This window comes from Somniosus microcephalus, chromosome 16, assembly GCF_052327205.1.
Source record: "Somniosus microcephalus isolate GS21.2 chromosome 16, FLI_Smic_1.0, whole genome shotgun sequence".
NCBI lineage: Eukaryota > Metazoa > Chordata > Chondrichthyes > Squaliformes > Somniosidae > Somniosus > Somniosus microcephalus.
The window spans coordinates 48,144,921-48,162,927 of NC_141002.1; the positions used below are offsets into that span (position 1 = coordinate 48,144,921).

An 18,007-nucleotide genomic window follows, 5' to 3' on the forward strand; every position below is an offset into this window, starting at 1 on the left:
CAGGTGGGCTCTCCTGTGATTCCACTGAAGAATAAGAGAAAGTACATAGGAACTGTTATAAATCTCATCATCAAGAAACTACTTATGAAATAACGCTGGACGGCCAGCTGGTGGCGCCGTCCAAGGAGTATAAATACGTGGGTGTCGGCCCCAGCTTGCCAGGGAAATTTTGTAAGACAAGGAGCTAGTGAAATACAACTAGACCTCCATGTTCTGAAACAAGTTGATTAAAGCCTTGCTTTATGCTCAAACCAAGTGCGTAGTGAGTTTTATTACGTTAGGAACCCAATACACAGAGGTTAACAGATAGCCAGGATCACAATACAGAAAAGATAATAGTGGTATTAATTGTATTATGAATGATGTGTTAATTAAATGTTAGTTAATGTATATCTGCATCTAACTTTGTTTTCGATGATTTTGGCAAGAGAAAGGTTGATAATTTACTTGGTGGTGTGCCACGTACCCACTCTGATTGGTCTGGTTTGTGTCACTGTTAATATGCTTTGAACTGTTTAATGTAAGACAGTTCAAGCAAGCTGAATTTTAGACTTGTAAGGTAAATCTGCAACCTATTATCTGATGTAGAATTGAAGGGATGGGGTTAAAGGTTCCTCTGATACCCCTTGGCCTTTAAATGATTCATGGATTTGCTGCCAAGGGGTACTTACAAGTGTGTTAAGTAGGGAATAGTGGATAGACATAAGTGGGTTACACAGTGGATAGCAGATATATAGAAGCATGTTATGTAGAAAATAATAGATCGCCGTGATAAAGCTGTAGCTAAAATCAATAAAACAAGTTACATTAGTCTGGCTATGGTGCAATTTTCATACAAAATGGACAGCTAATGGCATATTCCTCAAGATCACAAACTTTAATGTAAAGAAACTGCACAAATTGAAAAAGAGATGTTAGCTATATTGTGTGCCAATAAGATTTAGCAGTATGTGTTTGGAAGATAATTCATTATGTTTATGGAAGTTATATCACAACTGAGACTGAACAATGACCTGTTATATTTTGTTATTTTATTTTGGACATTAGAAATTTCAGTTACTGAGAAGAAATGACCCATCAAAAAAGTGTTTTGTGGGGAAATGATAATATAGTGCTATCTGGTGGCCAGATTGCGCAAATACAAGGTGACAAGTTTACTTAGGTAGTTCATTATAAATGTGGATATAGGAATTTATAATGGAAAAGCAAACACAAAAGTTGAAACAAAAGTGTAAACTGGAAGTAAGCTTTTGTAGACAGAACGTGCATGCATATGTAAGGTTTTTATTAAGATATAAATAGGTATGGGTAGATAGACACGGATAAAATGCTATTACACTTTGAATACTGAGCTATTTAACAGAAAATATCTAGGGAATTTAATACATTTGGCAAAACATCACACTTACTGATCTGTGGTCATCTGAACCAAGTTCAATGATCACCACCTCAGCTTGTTTTTTGCTGAAATAATAAGCATAGGCAGGCCTGTCGTACAGGATGTCACCAAGGTTGAAAAGAGTAAGACAGAAGAGATGAGAGAAATCAGGAAGTTGTGGTGAGGTTTTAAAAGCCTGTAGATTGTAAGAGGAAGGGAAGTGTAATGGGTGGCGCACAGCTCGCATCCCCAACTTCTTCCCTCTCTGGATACAGCTGACCTCCTTGCTCATTTACTCTGGTTGAATGAAACACCAGACACAATATGGGAGGGAGGCGGTGGGGGGGGGTGTGTAAGAAAAGACATTTAATACAACAAAGTAATACGTAACACATCACAACAGGATGACTACTCTGCTTACAGAAACAGAGTAGGGCTCACCCAGAACATCAATTAAACAATTGCAATTCTACCACATTCCAGGCAAACTCCTTTTCCAAAAATACATTCCTCCAGTAATGAACAGTTATGTTCATATTAGTGCTGTTTCGTTTTGTTGCCTGTGAATCCCTTGGTGGTTTTGTTTTGACCCATAGTAGACTTTAGTAGTTAGGCTTTTATCTTCTGGAATGTCCATTATACTACCTAGGCATACCTTTTAAAACAGTTCAAATTTGCAGTGAAGGACTATGTTAAATTAAACTGGCTCCCTGTTTTTAAGCCTTTCTTGCATTTCCCCAAAGTGAAATCACACTGTGTGATATTAGTATGCGAAACATTTAACAGCCCTGATTTTAACTCGGGGTGTGAGTGCGAGGGTTGGGGCAAGCGGTAAGCCTGCATCGTGGGGGGCACGGAGAGATTTTAACCCCAGAGCCTCAGTTTCATATTCGAAGTTGGACTCCAGCCCAAACCTGGGAGGAATGGTTAGGTGGACAGCAGGCAGGAGCGGGATTTAAGGCGGCAGCAGGCCGCAGCAGGGACCCAAGTAAGCGGTTCCCAGCACAAAGTGGTGGTTGGGAGAAAGCCCGGGGCAGAAAAGGCCCAATGTTTCCTTGGGGGACTCCCACTCCTTACAATTAATCCAAACAGGTTAATACCCCCATCAAAATCATGGACAAAGCATTGTACACCAATACCATACAGCACAATTTCACTCATTGAAAGTTCTGTCTGGAAATGCGCCGCCATCTTTTTAAACTTCCTATATAATTTTAGTTTTTCTCATGGTATCTAGTCCAATATAACGGTGTAACCAGGATCATCACTGTAATCTTGTACATAACAGGAGAAACTACAACAAACACCCACTTAAGTAATCAAAGTAGACAGTTACCAGTAACAGTCATACATTCAATTTCATTATATTATATTTTTAAAGCTTAGAAAATGTAAGTGTGGCCCAGCACTTTTCCCAAAAATTTAAATATCCAAAGCAAAAATATTTGGAAAACATTATTTCTATTATTCAAATTTGACAATTTAAAAAAATCTCCACCACCCGGGTGAAGTAATCCAGCAGACATGCTGCTTGGCCTAAGACCAGCTTTGACGATCCAGCACAGCACTTGGGACTATTCACTGTTTGTAAATCTTGTGGGCAATCGCCATGCCCAGCATGACAGCCACTAAGATCCCAAACAGCCACTTCAGGTTGGCATTCTCGATGGAAAGGGCAGTGCTCTGTAAAACAAAGAGAAAAAAATCTCCAGTCACCAAACCATCTGTTATAAGCTGCAGCCTCTCCAATTCTGGGTTTCTTATGCGGCAGAGTGTAACATTTGCATATTGATTTATCATTGGCCCGCAGGCATCTGTAAGGAATACCTATTATATTCACATGTGATCACATGCTGAGTTGTCATTGGCCTGCAGGCATCTGTAAGGACTGCTATTGTTTAGAAGACCCAGTAGGGGTCTCCAAAACTCCATTTAGTCCACACGGTGCTGTATTGATTGAGAAAGCTTACAGACCTGATGCTTCATTAAAAGAGTTTAAACTGTAATACTCCGTTGTCCTGCAATTTATTATTTTTGTACAAAGTGTGTAAAACAAGACATGGTGTCAGAACAGGGATTTGAAATGGACATCGTTGGAGCTCCCTTACCTCGAATGAATTGGGAATCTTTGAACTTAGCTAGAGAATGGAGCAAGTTCAAGCAACACGTGGAGTTAATGTTCTCGGGTCCGTTGAAAAGAAAAGGGGAGGAAGAAAGATGCAGCTACCTACTCCTGTGGATCGAAGAAAAAGGGAGAGACATTTTTAACACATGGTCTCTCACTGCGGATGAAGCAAAGGTACTGAAAAGTTATTTTGACTGTTTTGAAGCATATGTGATGCCCAAGACAAATACGATATTCGCTAGGTACAAGTTTCAGAAGAAAGCACAAGGAGCTAGTGAGTCGTTTGAACAGTTCGTGACTGAGTTAAAACTGCTGGTAAAAGTCTGTGAATATGCAGATAAAGATGAGATGGTCAGAGACCGCATCGTGTTTGGAATACATTCAGCTAAAGTGAGAGAGAAACTTTTGAATGTTAGGTCCGGGCTAAAGCTGGACAAAGCTATAGACATAGTTAGATCGCACGAGATAGCCCAAGCACAGTTGAAAACTATAACCGGCGCCACGAGCAGCTCGAGTGAACAGACAGTGCATGCAGTTAATAGATACACACCAAAGAACACCACCCAGAGAGCGTGTTTCAGAACAGAAAGAACAGCGAGAGTTCTAAAAATGGGCGACACAGACATAAAACGCTTCAAAAACTGTGGATATTGCGGAAACAACTGGCATGGAGAAAAGGAGTACTGCCCTGCCAAAGGAAGGCAATGTACTAAATGTGGTAAACGGAACCACTTTGCTAAAGTTTGCAAGACTGTTTTCGGAAAAACAGTACACACAGTGAGTGACAGCCAAATGCCAGATAGAGAGCCAAATGCAGAGGAACTGTTTATTGATTCTGTGTCACAGAAAAAACAGATTTCAGAGACTGAGCAAGCTTTTGCCGATATTGAGATAGGAAAACAGGGCAAAGGGCTTAAGTTTAAACTAGACACTGGATCTCAGGTTAATGTAATTCCTCTGAGTGAGTATCACAGCTTGAAGGATGAGTGTGAGCTACAGCCCACCTCACGCAGACTGACCGGCTATGGAGGTGAGCAGCTCATTGTAAAAGGCACATGCGTGATGAAATGCAAGTACAAAGAAAGCGACATGATGTTGGACTTTTACATTATTGACACTCGAGCACCTCCAGTGCTAGGTCTAAAGGCATGTTTAGACATGGACCTCATCAAGCTAGTACTATCATTGACAGCACCAGTTGAGAAGCAGACAGTCATGGAGGAGTTTGCTGACGTTTTCAAAGGAATCGGACTATTCCCAGGTGAATGCACTATTCACCTTGACCCAGCAGCAACCCCTGTGGTTTGCCCACCGAGAAGGATACCCCTTGCTCTATGTAGTCGCCTGAAGGAGGAGCTGCAGAGCATGGAGAATACAGAAATCATCGTCCGGGAAACAGAACCGACAGAGTGGGTCAACGCGTTAGTAGTGGTTGAGAAACCACGTACAGGCAAGCTCAGAGTCTGTCTCGACCCCAGAGATTTGAACAAGGCTATCAAACGCCCTCACTACCCTCTACCAATGCTAGATGACATCACACCCAAGCTAGTGGGAGCACGTTACTTCAGTGTAATGGACGCACGATCAGGATACTGGACTATCAAGCTCACGGAAGAGTCATCTAAGCTAACAACGTTCAACACGTCATTTGGACGTTACCGATTTCTGTGTTTACCATTTGGTCTTATCTCAGCTCAGGATGAATTCCAGCGGAAGATCGACGAAAACTATGAAGGCCTCGACGGAGTAGTCGCAATCGTAGACGACATCCTCATCTATGGCAGGAATAGAGAGGAACATGACAGGAACCTCCATGCGATGCTACAAAGATCACGGGAGAAATGTATCCAGCTCAACCCCGAGAAAAGTATAATCAGATCCACCGAGATCAGTTATTTCGGGCATCGCCTCTCAACTGATGGCATTAAGCCGGATCCAGAGAAAATTGCCGCCATCAAGAAGATGGAGCCGCCGAAGAACCGCGCAGAGCTAGAGACAGTACTAGGCATGGTTAACTACTTAGCCAAGTTTGCCCCGAGTCTCTCCGAAATCAACGCACTCATGCGTCAGTTGCTCAAACAATCCAATGAGTTCCTGTGGGACAAACAACATGACACAGCATTTCAGAAAATGAAAGACCTAATCACCAGAGAACCAGGACCAGTTCTTGCCTACTTCGACCCCAACAAAGTGCTCAGACTACAAGTGGACGCGCCAAAGTACGGACTAGGCGCAGTATTACTGCAAGAAGGAAAGCCCATCGGCTACGCTTCCAGATCTCTCTCAGACAGTGAAATCAACTATGCTCAAATCGAGAAAGAGCTACATGCAATTCTGTTTGGATGTAAGCGTTTCCACCAGTACGTCTATGGCCGACAAGTCATTGTGGAATCCGACCACAGGCCCCTCAAGTCAATCATGAGGAAACCACTAGCCGCAGCCCCACCAAGGCTACAGAAAATGATCCTTCAGCTACAGAAGTATGACTTCACAATCATTCACCGTCCAAGGCAAAGACATTCCTGTCGCAGACACGTGCTCCAGAAAGTCTCTTAGCTACCAGGACAGCAGCCTCAGTGAAGGCATGGATGTGCAGGTGCACATGGTGTACAACAGCTTACCTGTGAGTGACTCAAAACTGAAGGAGATCCGAGCAGAAACCGAGAAAGATGCACAACTCACACTGCTGAGCAAAGTCATGCATGAAAGATGGCCTGAGGAAAGGAGGAAATGCCCTCAGAGCATATCTGAATTCTGGAACCACAGAGACGAACTGTCACAAATCAACAGAATCAGCTTCAAAGGGGAGAAAATCATCATTCCTACCAGTCTCAGAGAAGAGATGTTGACAAAAATTCATGCTGGACATATGGGCATGGAAAAATGCAAACAAAGAGCACGTGACATTATGTTTTGGCCCGGAATGTGCAAACACATTGAGGACATTGTCGGAAAATGTTCCATTTGTCTAGAACGCCGCCCATCAAATGTCAAAGAGCCCATGATACCTCACCGTATCCCAGACAGGCCCTGGCAGGTCGTCAGCTGCAAGCAAGTGCATGCAAAACGTGTACAGAAACAGCAACACCAAAAGAGATACTATGACAGGTCAGCTAGACTACTGCCACCGCTGCACAATGGAGAATCCGTCAGAATCCAGGAGCATGGCTACTGGAAGCCTGCAGTCGTCAGCCAGCCAGCTGACACTGAGCGATCGTATCACATCCGCACCCCAGAAGGACAGGTGTACCGCTGCAATCACAGGCACCTCCTGAACACCAAGGAACAACACTGTCATTCCGACGAGAGGTCAAGCCTAGAGTTATCCTTGACTTGTGAACTGCCAAAGGGTGTAGGCGGATCGCTGCCCTAAAAAAACTGTACATCGTTATTGAAATGTTGAGATGTTTTCAGTGCTAGTTAAATGTTGAGTTTACTTATATGTTGATGCTACTGAGAACATTATGTAGAAGAAAGGTTCAAAAGTAATGCATAACATTTTTCTTTTAAAAGAAAGGGGATGTAACATTTGCATATTGATTTATCATTGGCCTGCAGGCATCTGTAAGGAATACCTATTATATTCACATGTGATCACATGCTGAGTTGTCATTGGCCTGCAGGCATCTATAAGGACTGCTATTGTTTAGAAGACCCAGTAGGGGTCCTAACTCCATTTTGTCCACACGGTGCTGTATTGATTGAGAAAGCTTACAGACCTGATGCTTCATTAAAAGAGTTTAAACTGTAATACTCCGTTGTCCTGCAATTTATTATTTTTGTACAAAGTGTGCAAAACAAGACACAGAGATTTAATAAAACAATGGGGTGCAGTTCCTCTACTTGAATTTCAGTATGTTTTTAGTCCAACAAGGAAGGAGGCAGTGCTTGATCTAGTTCTTGTAAATGAAGCGGGGCAAGTAGGTAATGTGAGTGTTGCGGGAACATTTAGCAAAGAGTGACCACAACATAAGTTATGAACACTCAGATTCAATATAAACATTGAAAAGTAGAGGGAATAATCAAACATAAAGGAATTTGACTGGAAAAGAAAGCTGATCTCAACCAGATAAAAAGGGAACTAGCTCAGGAAAATTGCAAAGTAAAAATAGCTTTGTTAGGACATGGAATGCCCTGTATTTACTGTAAAGGTTGCAGGAATTGACTATGAAGAGAGCAGTAATTTACTGTAAAGGCAGAAGTCTTTTCTGTAAAGGCATCACTAAGAAAAGAGAGTATCTGGTCATTTATATAACTGCTGTTTGTGGGCCCTTATTGTGTACAAATAGCCTGCTGCATGTCTCTACATTACAATGGTGACTAAACTTCAAAAGTACTTCGATAGCAAAATACTGCAGATGCTGGAAATCCAAAATAACAACAGAAAATGTTGGAAAAACTCAGCAGGCCAGGCAACATCCGTGGAGAGAAAATAGAGTCAACGTTTCGGGTAAACCCTTTGTCAAGACTGAAGAAGCACAGGAAATGAAATAGATTAAAAGGCCAGTATGGGGGCTGGGAGAGAACAAAAGAGACGTGAACAGACATTAAGAGGTATTCAGAATGAGACGAGATGGTGATAGGACTAGTGGAGACAAAAGACGGCTCAGATTAGGTGTGAAATGCGCTGGCAGAATGGGAGAGAGCTGCCATGTGGGAGAGAGAAAAAAAGAGGGGGGGGGGAAAAGGGCCAAAACAAAGGTGTGGATAAAAAATATAAGTAGTGTAATGTATATACCTTTAAGGGGGGGGAACTATGTTTTACAGCTCATGTATACTGCAGTACCGGCAGTGACCACACCTGTATATAACACTGAGTAGTAATCTGTACAGATCAGTTGCAGTGTGAGCCACGTTGAGTAAACACCTGTTGTACCGTTCTCCGCAGTCTGTGTCTTATTATACACGGACGCAACATTGGCGACGAGGCAGGTTCGAACCTACCTGCAACTCTGCATCACCTCCCGGGGATTCGTTCCTGGAGATCACTGGATTGGAGGTCAAGGCCAGAGACTCGGGCGTCGACCACGCGCAACCGCCCAGTCATCCAGCAGAGGCTCGAGGATTGCGGGGGAGGCTGTCGAGAGCCAGGCTTGGCTTTCCAGTCGAGGTGGTCCAGTGAAACGGGCTGGCAACAGGTAGTGCGCAGACCCTTCCCGGACAGCGGCGGGCTAGAGCCCGACCGAGCGGCACAGCAAAGGGCCGAGCAGCGTCGACGGGGGAGAGAGAGGGCAGAGCGCACATGGCGCAGCCGGTGTTCAGGGGCCGAGCAGCGTCGGAGAGAGGGAGAGAGAGACGCGCAGAAACTCGCGAGGCACCGCCATTGCCACGAGGACCGCCGAGAGCGGCGTTGGCAGCAGCGCAGGAGAAGCGCGCGAAACCTACAGGGCACCGCCATTGCCACAAGAACCGCCGGGAGCGGCGTCGGCAGCAGCGGGGGAGGAAGGAAAGCGCGGGAGATGCCATTTTAAGCCATTGGGAGGTGCCATTTTAAACCACACCCAAAATGCCGAAGAGTGGCAGTATCACCGCATTTGACAATGAAGTCGAAGATTGGACTACATATGTCGAACGAATAGAGGTATACTGCAAGGCAAATGGGGTGTCAGATGACAAGAAAGCGTCGGTATTGTTAAATTTAATGCGTGCAAAGACGTATGGTTTATTACGAAATCTAGTAACCCCAACGAAGCCAATGGAAAAGAGTTTTGAAGACATAGTAACGATACTAAAGGAACATTTAAACCCCACACCGCTGCTGATAGCAGAAAGATTCAAGTTTCACAAACAGAACCAGCATAAAGATGAAAGCAATGCTGAATATTTAACAGAACTGCGCAAACTATCGAAACACTGCCAGTTTGGAGCGGGACTGGCAGATACCTTAAGGGACAAGTTTGTGTGTGGGCTTCAAAGTGAAGGAACCCAGAAACGGCTTTTATCTGAAAAGGACCTTACGCTGGAAAAGGCTTTCAGCATTGCGGTATCATATGAAGCAACAGCACGGGGTGCTGCAGAGATACAACAGAGACCGCAAGAATATGGCACAAACGAAATGTCATATGGAACAGAGAAGTGCTATCGCTATGGCAGAACAACACACGACCAGAATGATTGCTGGTTCAAAGACAAAGTGTGCAGACAGTGTGGAAAAGTAGGACACATAGCATGAGTCTGCAGGTCGGGAAAGAAAACCAGCAATAAGAAACCTACCAAAGGAAAGTACAAGAAGGTACATAAGATAACGGAGAATAGTTCAGACGAACAAAAGAGTGATAACGACTCCGAAAGCAGGGAACTGAGTTGTCTGAAACTACATAATGTGATCACAATGGAGGATCACTGAACCATTTGGGTCACTCTCAAGATAGCAGGAGTCCAGGTAAAGATGGAATTGGACACAGGATCAGCCCTAACAGTCATAAACCGACGGGACTACGAGCGGCTATTCTCACACATACCCTTGAGAGACACAAAAATTATTTTGAAGATGTACACGGGGCAAAAAGTCTACCCCAAAGGAAAAATAAGGGTGACCGTTATACATAACGGTAAGGAAACACCAAAACTAGACTTGTATGTATTGCAAGATGGAGGACCACCATTACTGGGATGTGAATGGATCCGGAAAATACAACTGAATTGGCATTCCATACAGGCACTGACTGTGGCTGACAAAAAGGATGACGACGTCACACCTGGGCGACTGTCAAAGATCCTAACTGACACGAAAGAAGTGTTCCAGCAAGGACTCGGAACACTAAAAGGCATGACAGCGACGATTAAAATTGAAGAAAACGCAAGCCCAAAATTTTTTACGGCCAGACCGGTACCTTATGTAATCCGCCCAGCCGTCGAAGCAGAGCTGGAGAGTCTGGAACGTTCAGGTGTACTGTCCAAGGTAGACTGGAGCGAGTGGGCTATACCCATCATCCCTGTGATGAAAAAGTCGTTGAGCAGCACGCCTGGGGAACCAAGGAAGGTTCGCATCTGTGGGGACTTTAAGGTAACAGTGAACCCGGTCCTTCACACCGTACAATATCCACTTCCGCGGATTGAAGATATTTTCGCCTCGCTATCTGGAGGAAAACACTTCACTAAGATTGATCTGGCCCAGGCGTATCTGCAAATGGAGGTAGAAGAAGCATAAAAAAAAACCTCACAATCAACACCCATAAAGGTCTCTACCAATACAACCGGCTGGTATTCGGGGTAGCATCAGCTCCGGCTATTTGGCAGAGGGCAATGGAACACAAGTCCTGCAAGGGATCCCAGGGACCCAGTGTTATTTGGACGACATCCTGGTCACGGGCGAAAATGACAATGATCACCTTGCCAACCTGGAGCAGGTGCTCACTAGATTGCAGGAATATGGGCTCCGAGCTAACCACCCCAAATGCGAGTTTTTTAGAAAACAGATCTCGTATTGTGGTCACGTTATCGATAAAGAGGGGTTACATGAGTCCCCAGAGAAGATTGAGGCAGTAGTCAAGGCTCCAGCACCGGAAAATGTGTCACAACTGAGGTCGTTCCTCGGGCTGGTAAACTACTACCATAAGTTCTTGCCAAATTTGTCTACAATACTACACCCACTGAACACCCTACTGCAAACTGCGGTGCCATGGAAGTGAAGTGACGAATGTAGACGAGCTTTCCAGAAGAGCAAAACACTAATCACATCGAAAGAGGTATTGGCCCATTACAACCCAGCATTACCAATTCGGTTGGCATGTGATGCGTCACCCTACGGCATTGGAGTGGTGCTGTCGCACAAATTCTCGGACGGCTCAGAGAGGCCAATAGCCTTCGCGTCACGATCACTAACCTCAGCCGAGCGTAACTACGCCCAGATTGACAGGGAGGCCCTCCGCCTAGTGTGGGGAGTGAAAAAGTTCAATCACTATCTGCACGGGCAGAAATTCACCTTGCTGACTGATCACCAGCCTCTTGTCTCCATTTTTAATCCGAAGAAGGGCGTTCCGGTGATGACTGCGCAACGACTACAAAGATGGTCACTTTTTCTAGGGGCGCACCACTATGAGATTGAATATAAGGGCACGAAACAGCATGGAAATGCTGATGGGCTATCACGCCTGCCACTGCCTACTGCGGAGGAAGCACCAGCAGTGGATCCTGTCGAAATATTCCATTCGACTATAGTTGAATACCTACCGGTAACTAACGCTTGTATCGAAAAGGAAACCCGAAATGACCCGACACTGTCTCGGGTATATAATTTGACGGTGAAGGGATGGCCAGCACATGGCGACTCACTGTTGCCAGCATTCTCGACAAGGAGAGAACAGCTGTCAGTGTGCCGGGGGACCTTGATGGGTGGATCCCGAGTGGTAATTCCACCCAAGTTAAGGGATAGAGTGCTCAATGAGCTTCATGAGGGTCATCTGGGAGGGGTAAAAATGAAAAGCCTAGCCAGGGCTTATGTGTGGTGGCCGGGAATCGATAAACAAATCGAGGACCTGACCAAGAGCTGCTCAGGATGCCAGAAAGTCCAAAATGCACCACCACAGGCCCCTCTACACCCATGGGAGTGGCCCTCATCTCCATGGCAACGGGTGCATATTGATTTTGCTGGTCCATTCATGGACTCAATGTTTTTAATAGCCGTGGATGCACACTCGAAATGGTCTGAGGTCATCAAAATGTCCTCCACCACCACGGAGAAAACTATTGCAGTCCTACAGACCATTTTTGCCAGGAATGGCTTGCCAGAACAGATTTGCTCCGACAACCGACCACAGTTCGTGTCCGAAGAGTTCCGGAGGTTCTTGAAAAAGAATGGGGTAAGGCATTACATATCCGCCCCGTATCATCCAGCCACAAATGGATTGGCTGAGAGGTTCGTACAAACCTTTAAGAAGGCAATAAAGGCTATGTACAATGACAACATTCCGCTGCAGCACAAGGTGGACAATTTCCTGTTCGCCTACCGGAATGCGACACATGCAGTCACCAACCAGGCCCCAGCCATGATGTTCTTTAACCGAAGGTTAAGATCTCGCCTGGATTTGCTCAGACCAAACATACGAAGAGATGTTGAGAGTAAGCAATTCCAGCACATCCATGAGAAGCCAACAAGGAGCTTCAATGTAAGGCAACCAGTCTTGGCCCGCGACTACCGAACAGAAAATTGGCAGCCAGGAACGATATGCAGATGGCAGGGGCCACTAATGTACACAGTGGACATTGGGGAGAGCATCGTGAGACGCCATGCTGACCAGATCCTAGAGTCACAGGAACAAGTCAACCCCATGCCTCGCCCATACGTCCCTGGTGATGAACCCGACGTACAGGTCGCATCTACCCCAGAAACAGTAGCATCGGAAGCTGATGAACCAACCGACGACAGGGGGCCAGAATCACCTCCGCACCAAGAGCAAGACACTCGGGAAAGGCGCTATCCAGAAAGGATCAGGAAGCCTCCCCAAAGACTGAATATATAAATAGACTATTTTCAGCTAATGTTGCATGTTAAAAGTGTTAATTGTAATTAGTTTGATATTTAATTGTTAAATGAGTGTTATGGTACTGTTAATCTAAAAGAGGAGGAATTGTAATGTATATACCTTTAAGGGGGGGGAACTATATTTTACAGCTCATGTATACTGCAGTACCGGCAGTGACCACACCTGTATATAACACTGAGTAGTAATCTGTACAGATCAGTTGCAGTGTGAGCCACGTTGAGTAAACACCTGTTGTACCGTTCTCCGCAGTCTGTGTCTTATTATACACGGACGCAACAAGTAGGGGCCGAGGTTATGATCTGAAATTGTTGAACTTGATATTGAATCCGGAAGGTTGTAAAATGCCTAATCGGAAGATGAGGTGCTGTTCCTCGAGTTTACGGTGAGCTTCTGTGGAACAATGCAAGAGGCAGAGGACGGTGAGGTCAGAGTGGGAATGGGGCGGTGAACTAAAATGACAGACGACCGGAAGCTCGGGGTCATCTTTACGGACTGAACGGAGGTGTTCCGCAAAGCGGTCACCCAATCTGCGTTTGGTCTCCCCAATGTAGAGGAGACCACATCGTGAGCAGCGAATACAGTATACTAGATTGCAAGAAGTACAAGTAAATCGCTGTTTCACCTGGAAGGGGTGTTTGGGGCCCTGGATAGTGGGAAGGGGGGAGTTATAAGGGCAGGTGTTACATCTCCTGCGCTTGCACGGGAAGGTGCCGGGCGAAGGGGAAGGAGTGCTGGGGGTGATAGAGGAGTGGACTAGGGTGTCTCGGAGGGAGCGATCCCTACGGAATGCTGAAAGTGGGGGGGAGGGGAAGATGCGTTTGGTGGTGGGATCACTTTGGAGGTGGCGGAAATGGCGGAGGATGATCCGTTGAATGTGGAGGCTGGTGGGGCCCTCGACCGTGTCCGTTCTATCTCCCGCACTTCTGCTCTCACCCCTGCCCCTCCCTCCCGGAACCACGATAGGGTTCCCCTTGTCCTCACCTTTCACCCCACTAGCCTCCACATTCAACGGATCATCCGCCGCCATTTCCGCCACCTCCAAAGTGATCCCACCACCAAACGCATCTTCCCCTCCCCTTTCAGCATTCCATAGGGACCGCTCCCTCCAAGACACCCTAGTCCAGTTCTCTATCACCCCCAGCACCCCTTCCCCTTCACCTGGCACCTTCCTGTGCAAGCGCAAGAGATGTAACACCTGCCCTTATACCTCCCCCCTTCCCACTATCAAGGGCCCCAAACACCCCTTCCAGGTGAAACAACGATTTACTTGTACTTCTTGCAATCTAGTATACTGTATTCGCTGCTCACGATGTGGTCTCCTCTACATTGGGGAGACCAAATGCAGATTGGGTGACCGCTTTGCAGAACACCTCCGTTCAGTCCGTAAGGGTGATCCCGAGCTTCCGGTCGCCTGTCACTTTAATTCACCGCTCCATTGCCACTCGGACCTCACCGTCCTCGGCCTCTTGCATTGTTCCACGGAAGCTCAGCGTAAACTCGAGGAACAGCACCTCATCTTCCGATTAGGCACTTTACAGCCTTCCGGGCTCAATATCGAGTTCAACAATTTCAGATCATAACCTCGGCCCCTATTATATTTTTTATCCACACCTTTGTTTTGGCCCTTTCCCCCCCCCCTTTTTTCTCTCTCTCCCACATGGCAGCTGTCTCCCATTCTGCGCATTTCACACCTACTCTAGAGCCGTCTTTTGTCTCCACTAGTCCTATCACCATCTCGTCTCGTTTTGAATACCTCTTAATGTCTCTTCACCTTTCTTTTGTTCTCTCCCAGCCCCCATACTGGCCTTTTAATCTATTTCATTTCCTGTGCTTCTTCAGTCTTGACAAAGGGTTTACCCGAAACGTTGACTCTATTTTCTCTCCACGGATGTTGCCTGGCCTGCTGAGTTTTTCCAGCATTTTCTGTTGTTATTTCAAAAGTACTTCATTGGCTGTGACGCGCTTTGGAATGTCCTAAGGATATGAAAGGCGTGATATAAAAGCAAGTTCTTTTTTCTTTCTTTCTGTGGTAATGGAGTGGGATATAGGTATGTGACTGGTACTTTAGTACTTTAGTAACACTGGTTTTTATTGTACGACAAGTATTCCAATTTCTTGCCTCTGTTGATTATATTGATATGGTTAAACTATAGTTAGCATCGTGGTTATTATAACTCTGTATTCAATCATCATGATGTATTTTTAGAACTACTTTAGTCACAAAGTCTGACTATATTGGATGTAGCGTGTATGGCCAAGCTGTTTACCTGGCAGGACATTTAGTGTAATTGCAGTGATTAAAGTTTAAGTAAATATAACATCATAAACACACCCATAAAATAGAAACACCAATGGAAACAAATTCAGCCTTCAGCAGCTGCCGTCCATAATTACCTCAGAGTAGCTCGGTGCTAACTATGGGAAAGCAACGGTAAAATTAATCATCGAACACGCCCACTGAATTTCAAGTATCAGTACCCGCAATATGTACAGCTAATATTACACTTATATGCAAAAATTGTTAAACAGCAGAGGCTCCTCTTTTCATGTGCTATGATTTACATGGCTCCATGTTGATTAAACAATTTCCAAAAATGTGGTATAAATTATAATTTTGTTATGAGAAAATTCGATTATTTCATATTCTCCTATGGGGCAGAATTTATTCTTCTTGCTTTTGGGTGTAAAGGATCACCTGGATACAGCACATAGAGAAAGATCAGGTGGGGAGCATCGAGCAAAATGCTGCTCACCCAACGTTCCATGCATTTAAATGACACTATGTGCCAGGTGGAAGATGCAGTTTAATGTGGAGTAGAGTGAGATAATACACACTGGAAAGAAAAGCAAGGAATGAACAATGCTGGAGTGTGTGGATAAGTAGAGAGACCATTACTCTTCTGGAGATTAACGAAGCCTTTCCAATTCTGCCGCTTCCCTTTCCAAAGCAGCTGCTCCTCTCCCCAATTACAAATATGGATACAAATATTCTGATAAGATTTGAGGCCATTACACACCCAGTAATGGTGATTAAACACTTTTGTTTGTCAGGATTTCTTCCAACCCAAACCTAATTAAACGAATATTTCCTGCACAAGTTTGCAACGCACTGGATGGACTCTGTCTCGGTTTCCTTTCTGAATTTCTCGATTTAAAAAAAAGCTGAGAAAGGCAATGAGTTGAAATATTCTGGAAGAAAACCTTTACAACATGAGGCAGAAACCCAACTCGTAATAATACATTCCCACACCACAACGTATACTTACCCAGCCTCCCTGCTCAACAATCCATTGAGCAATCTGGTTCTTTGCAATAAACTTTGCAACAGATTTTGTAACTTTGCCAAAACATTCCATAATTCCTCTCTGATAGACGTAAGTCACCATTTTGTAGCCAAAGCACAGCAGAGCAATAGTTCGGCCCCAGTTTATTCCATTGTCAAATAATCTGTGTAGTAGAAAATTGATACACTTTAACGCAACAAAACTGTTCTATTTAATCAGTTAGTATTGTATATTTAAATCAATAGTCAATACAGAAATATTAGTTAATAGTTGTATTATTTTCTAAAACAAGACCACATAATCTGCTTACAAGACTGTCACATTTACTCTGTGCAAACCGACAAAATATTCCATCTCCTTTTGTAATTTTTAAAAGTTTCCTTTTAGAAAGACTAAAGCCGGAATTTTCTGGAGTCTGTGCAGGCGCGATCGGAGCGGGTCGGGTGGGAAATTTGCAATATCTTGGAGCGGGTGGGAAACCCACCATCATCCCGCCCCCCACGTGCCTTTTCCTTGGGTGTTTTTGCCGGCGCAGCAGCGCCCCGAACAGCAGAGGCAGGCGAGCTAATTTGAATCTTTATCAGATAGTTGTCAGACTCTTAAGAGTCTTTTTAAACCTACCTTTCAAATTGCCCTGGCTGACCACAGGAATCGCACAGCTTGGGAACCATGTCTCTCAACCTGAGGCGGAAGTTGAGTGGCCATTGATCCAGCTGATTAGTGCACAGCATGGAAAGTACAATAAAAACTCCCACCTCACAGCTGATCACTTTCCTCAGGCAGAAGCTGTTGCTGACTGCATTGCCAGCACAGATTTAGCTTTCTACAGGCTGCAGGTATTTCCAGCAAAGTCACCATCCAGTCTCATCTCATTGTTGGAACATATCACATCATTGACAGATTGCTTCTGTCATCTCAACTTCACCTGCCATCTATTCCATCAGGATGGGTGCCATTTATACTGTCTCACCTTGGTCCTCAGAATCGGAGAACAATGAGCCCCAACACCAGCAGCACCAGGCATACCAGCAGCACCAACAACACCACCAACCTTCCCCTCAACCGCCTGATGCTGCACAGGACAGAGGGCATCAGTGCAGGGCTGCACTGAGCCGGAAGCGGTACCCCCAACACAGGGTATACAGGCAGAGGATGAGCTTCCTCAACATGACTGAGCAGCAGTGCCAAAGGAGGCTCAGGCTATCGTGCCAGGTTGTCACAGACATTTGCACATTGCAGAGACCTGCAGCCCTGAGGAGCGGGTGGACACGCCTTATCAGTGGCTGTCAAAGTCACCAGCACCCTCAACCTCTTCGCCTCAGGCTCTTTCCAGGGACCTGCAGCAGCCATTTGCAGCATCTCACAGTCGGCCGCCCACAGATGCATCACACAGGTCACCGATGCCCTCTTTGACAAGTCAGCCAATTATATCAACTTTGCCACTGATGAAGTCAGTGTTACTGAGCGGGCGCTGGCCGTTGCCACTCTGGCTGGCTTCCCACAGGTGCAGGACATCATCGACTGCACACATGTGGCCATCAGGGCACCCCATCATCACCCAGGATTCTTTGTCAACCGCAAAGGCTTCCACTCATCTGCAACCATAGAAATATCATCATGCATGTGTGCACCAAATTCCATGGCAGCTGCCATGACTCTTTCGTCCTGCGTCAGTCCACCCTCCCTCAGCTCTTCGCTCCTCCAAACACACGTACCGGCTGGCCGCTTGGAGACA

The 18,007-nt window shown here is 45.4% G+C and overlaps 1 protein-coding gene across 1 annotated transcript in view; it reads right to left on the reverse strand.

Annotated features, from left to right (window-relative positions):
• Window positions 1-858: 858 nt before the first annotated feature.
• Window positions 859-18,007, reverse strand: part of LOC147106134 (bcl-2 homologous antagonist/killer-like) — a 72,926-nt gene continuing 55,777 nt past the window's right edge. The window contains exons 6-7 of the mRNA XM_086008948.1: window positions 16,255-16,435; window positions 859-3,061 (exon numbers count right to left, since the gene is read on the reverse strand). Coding sequence (XP_085865074.1) covers window positions 2,957-3,061; window positions 16,255-16,435 — 286 coding nt within the window. The 3' untranslated portion in view covers window positions 859-2,956. The remainder of the gene's footprint in view (window positions 3,062-16,254; window positions 16,436-18,007) is intronic.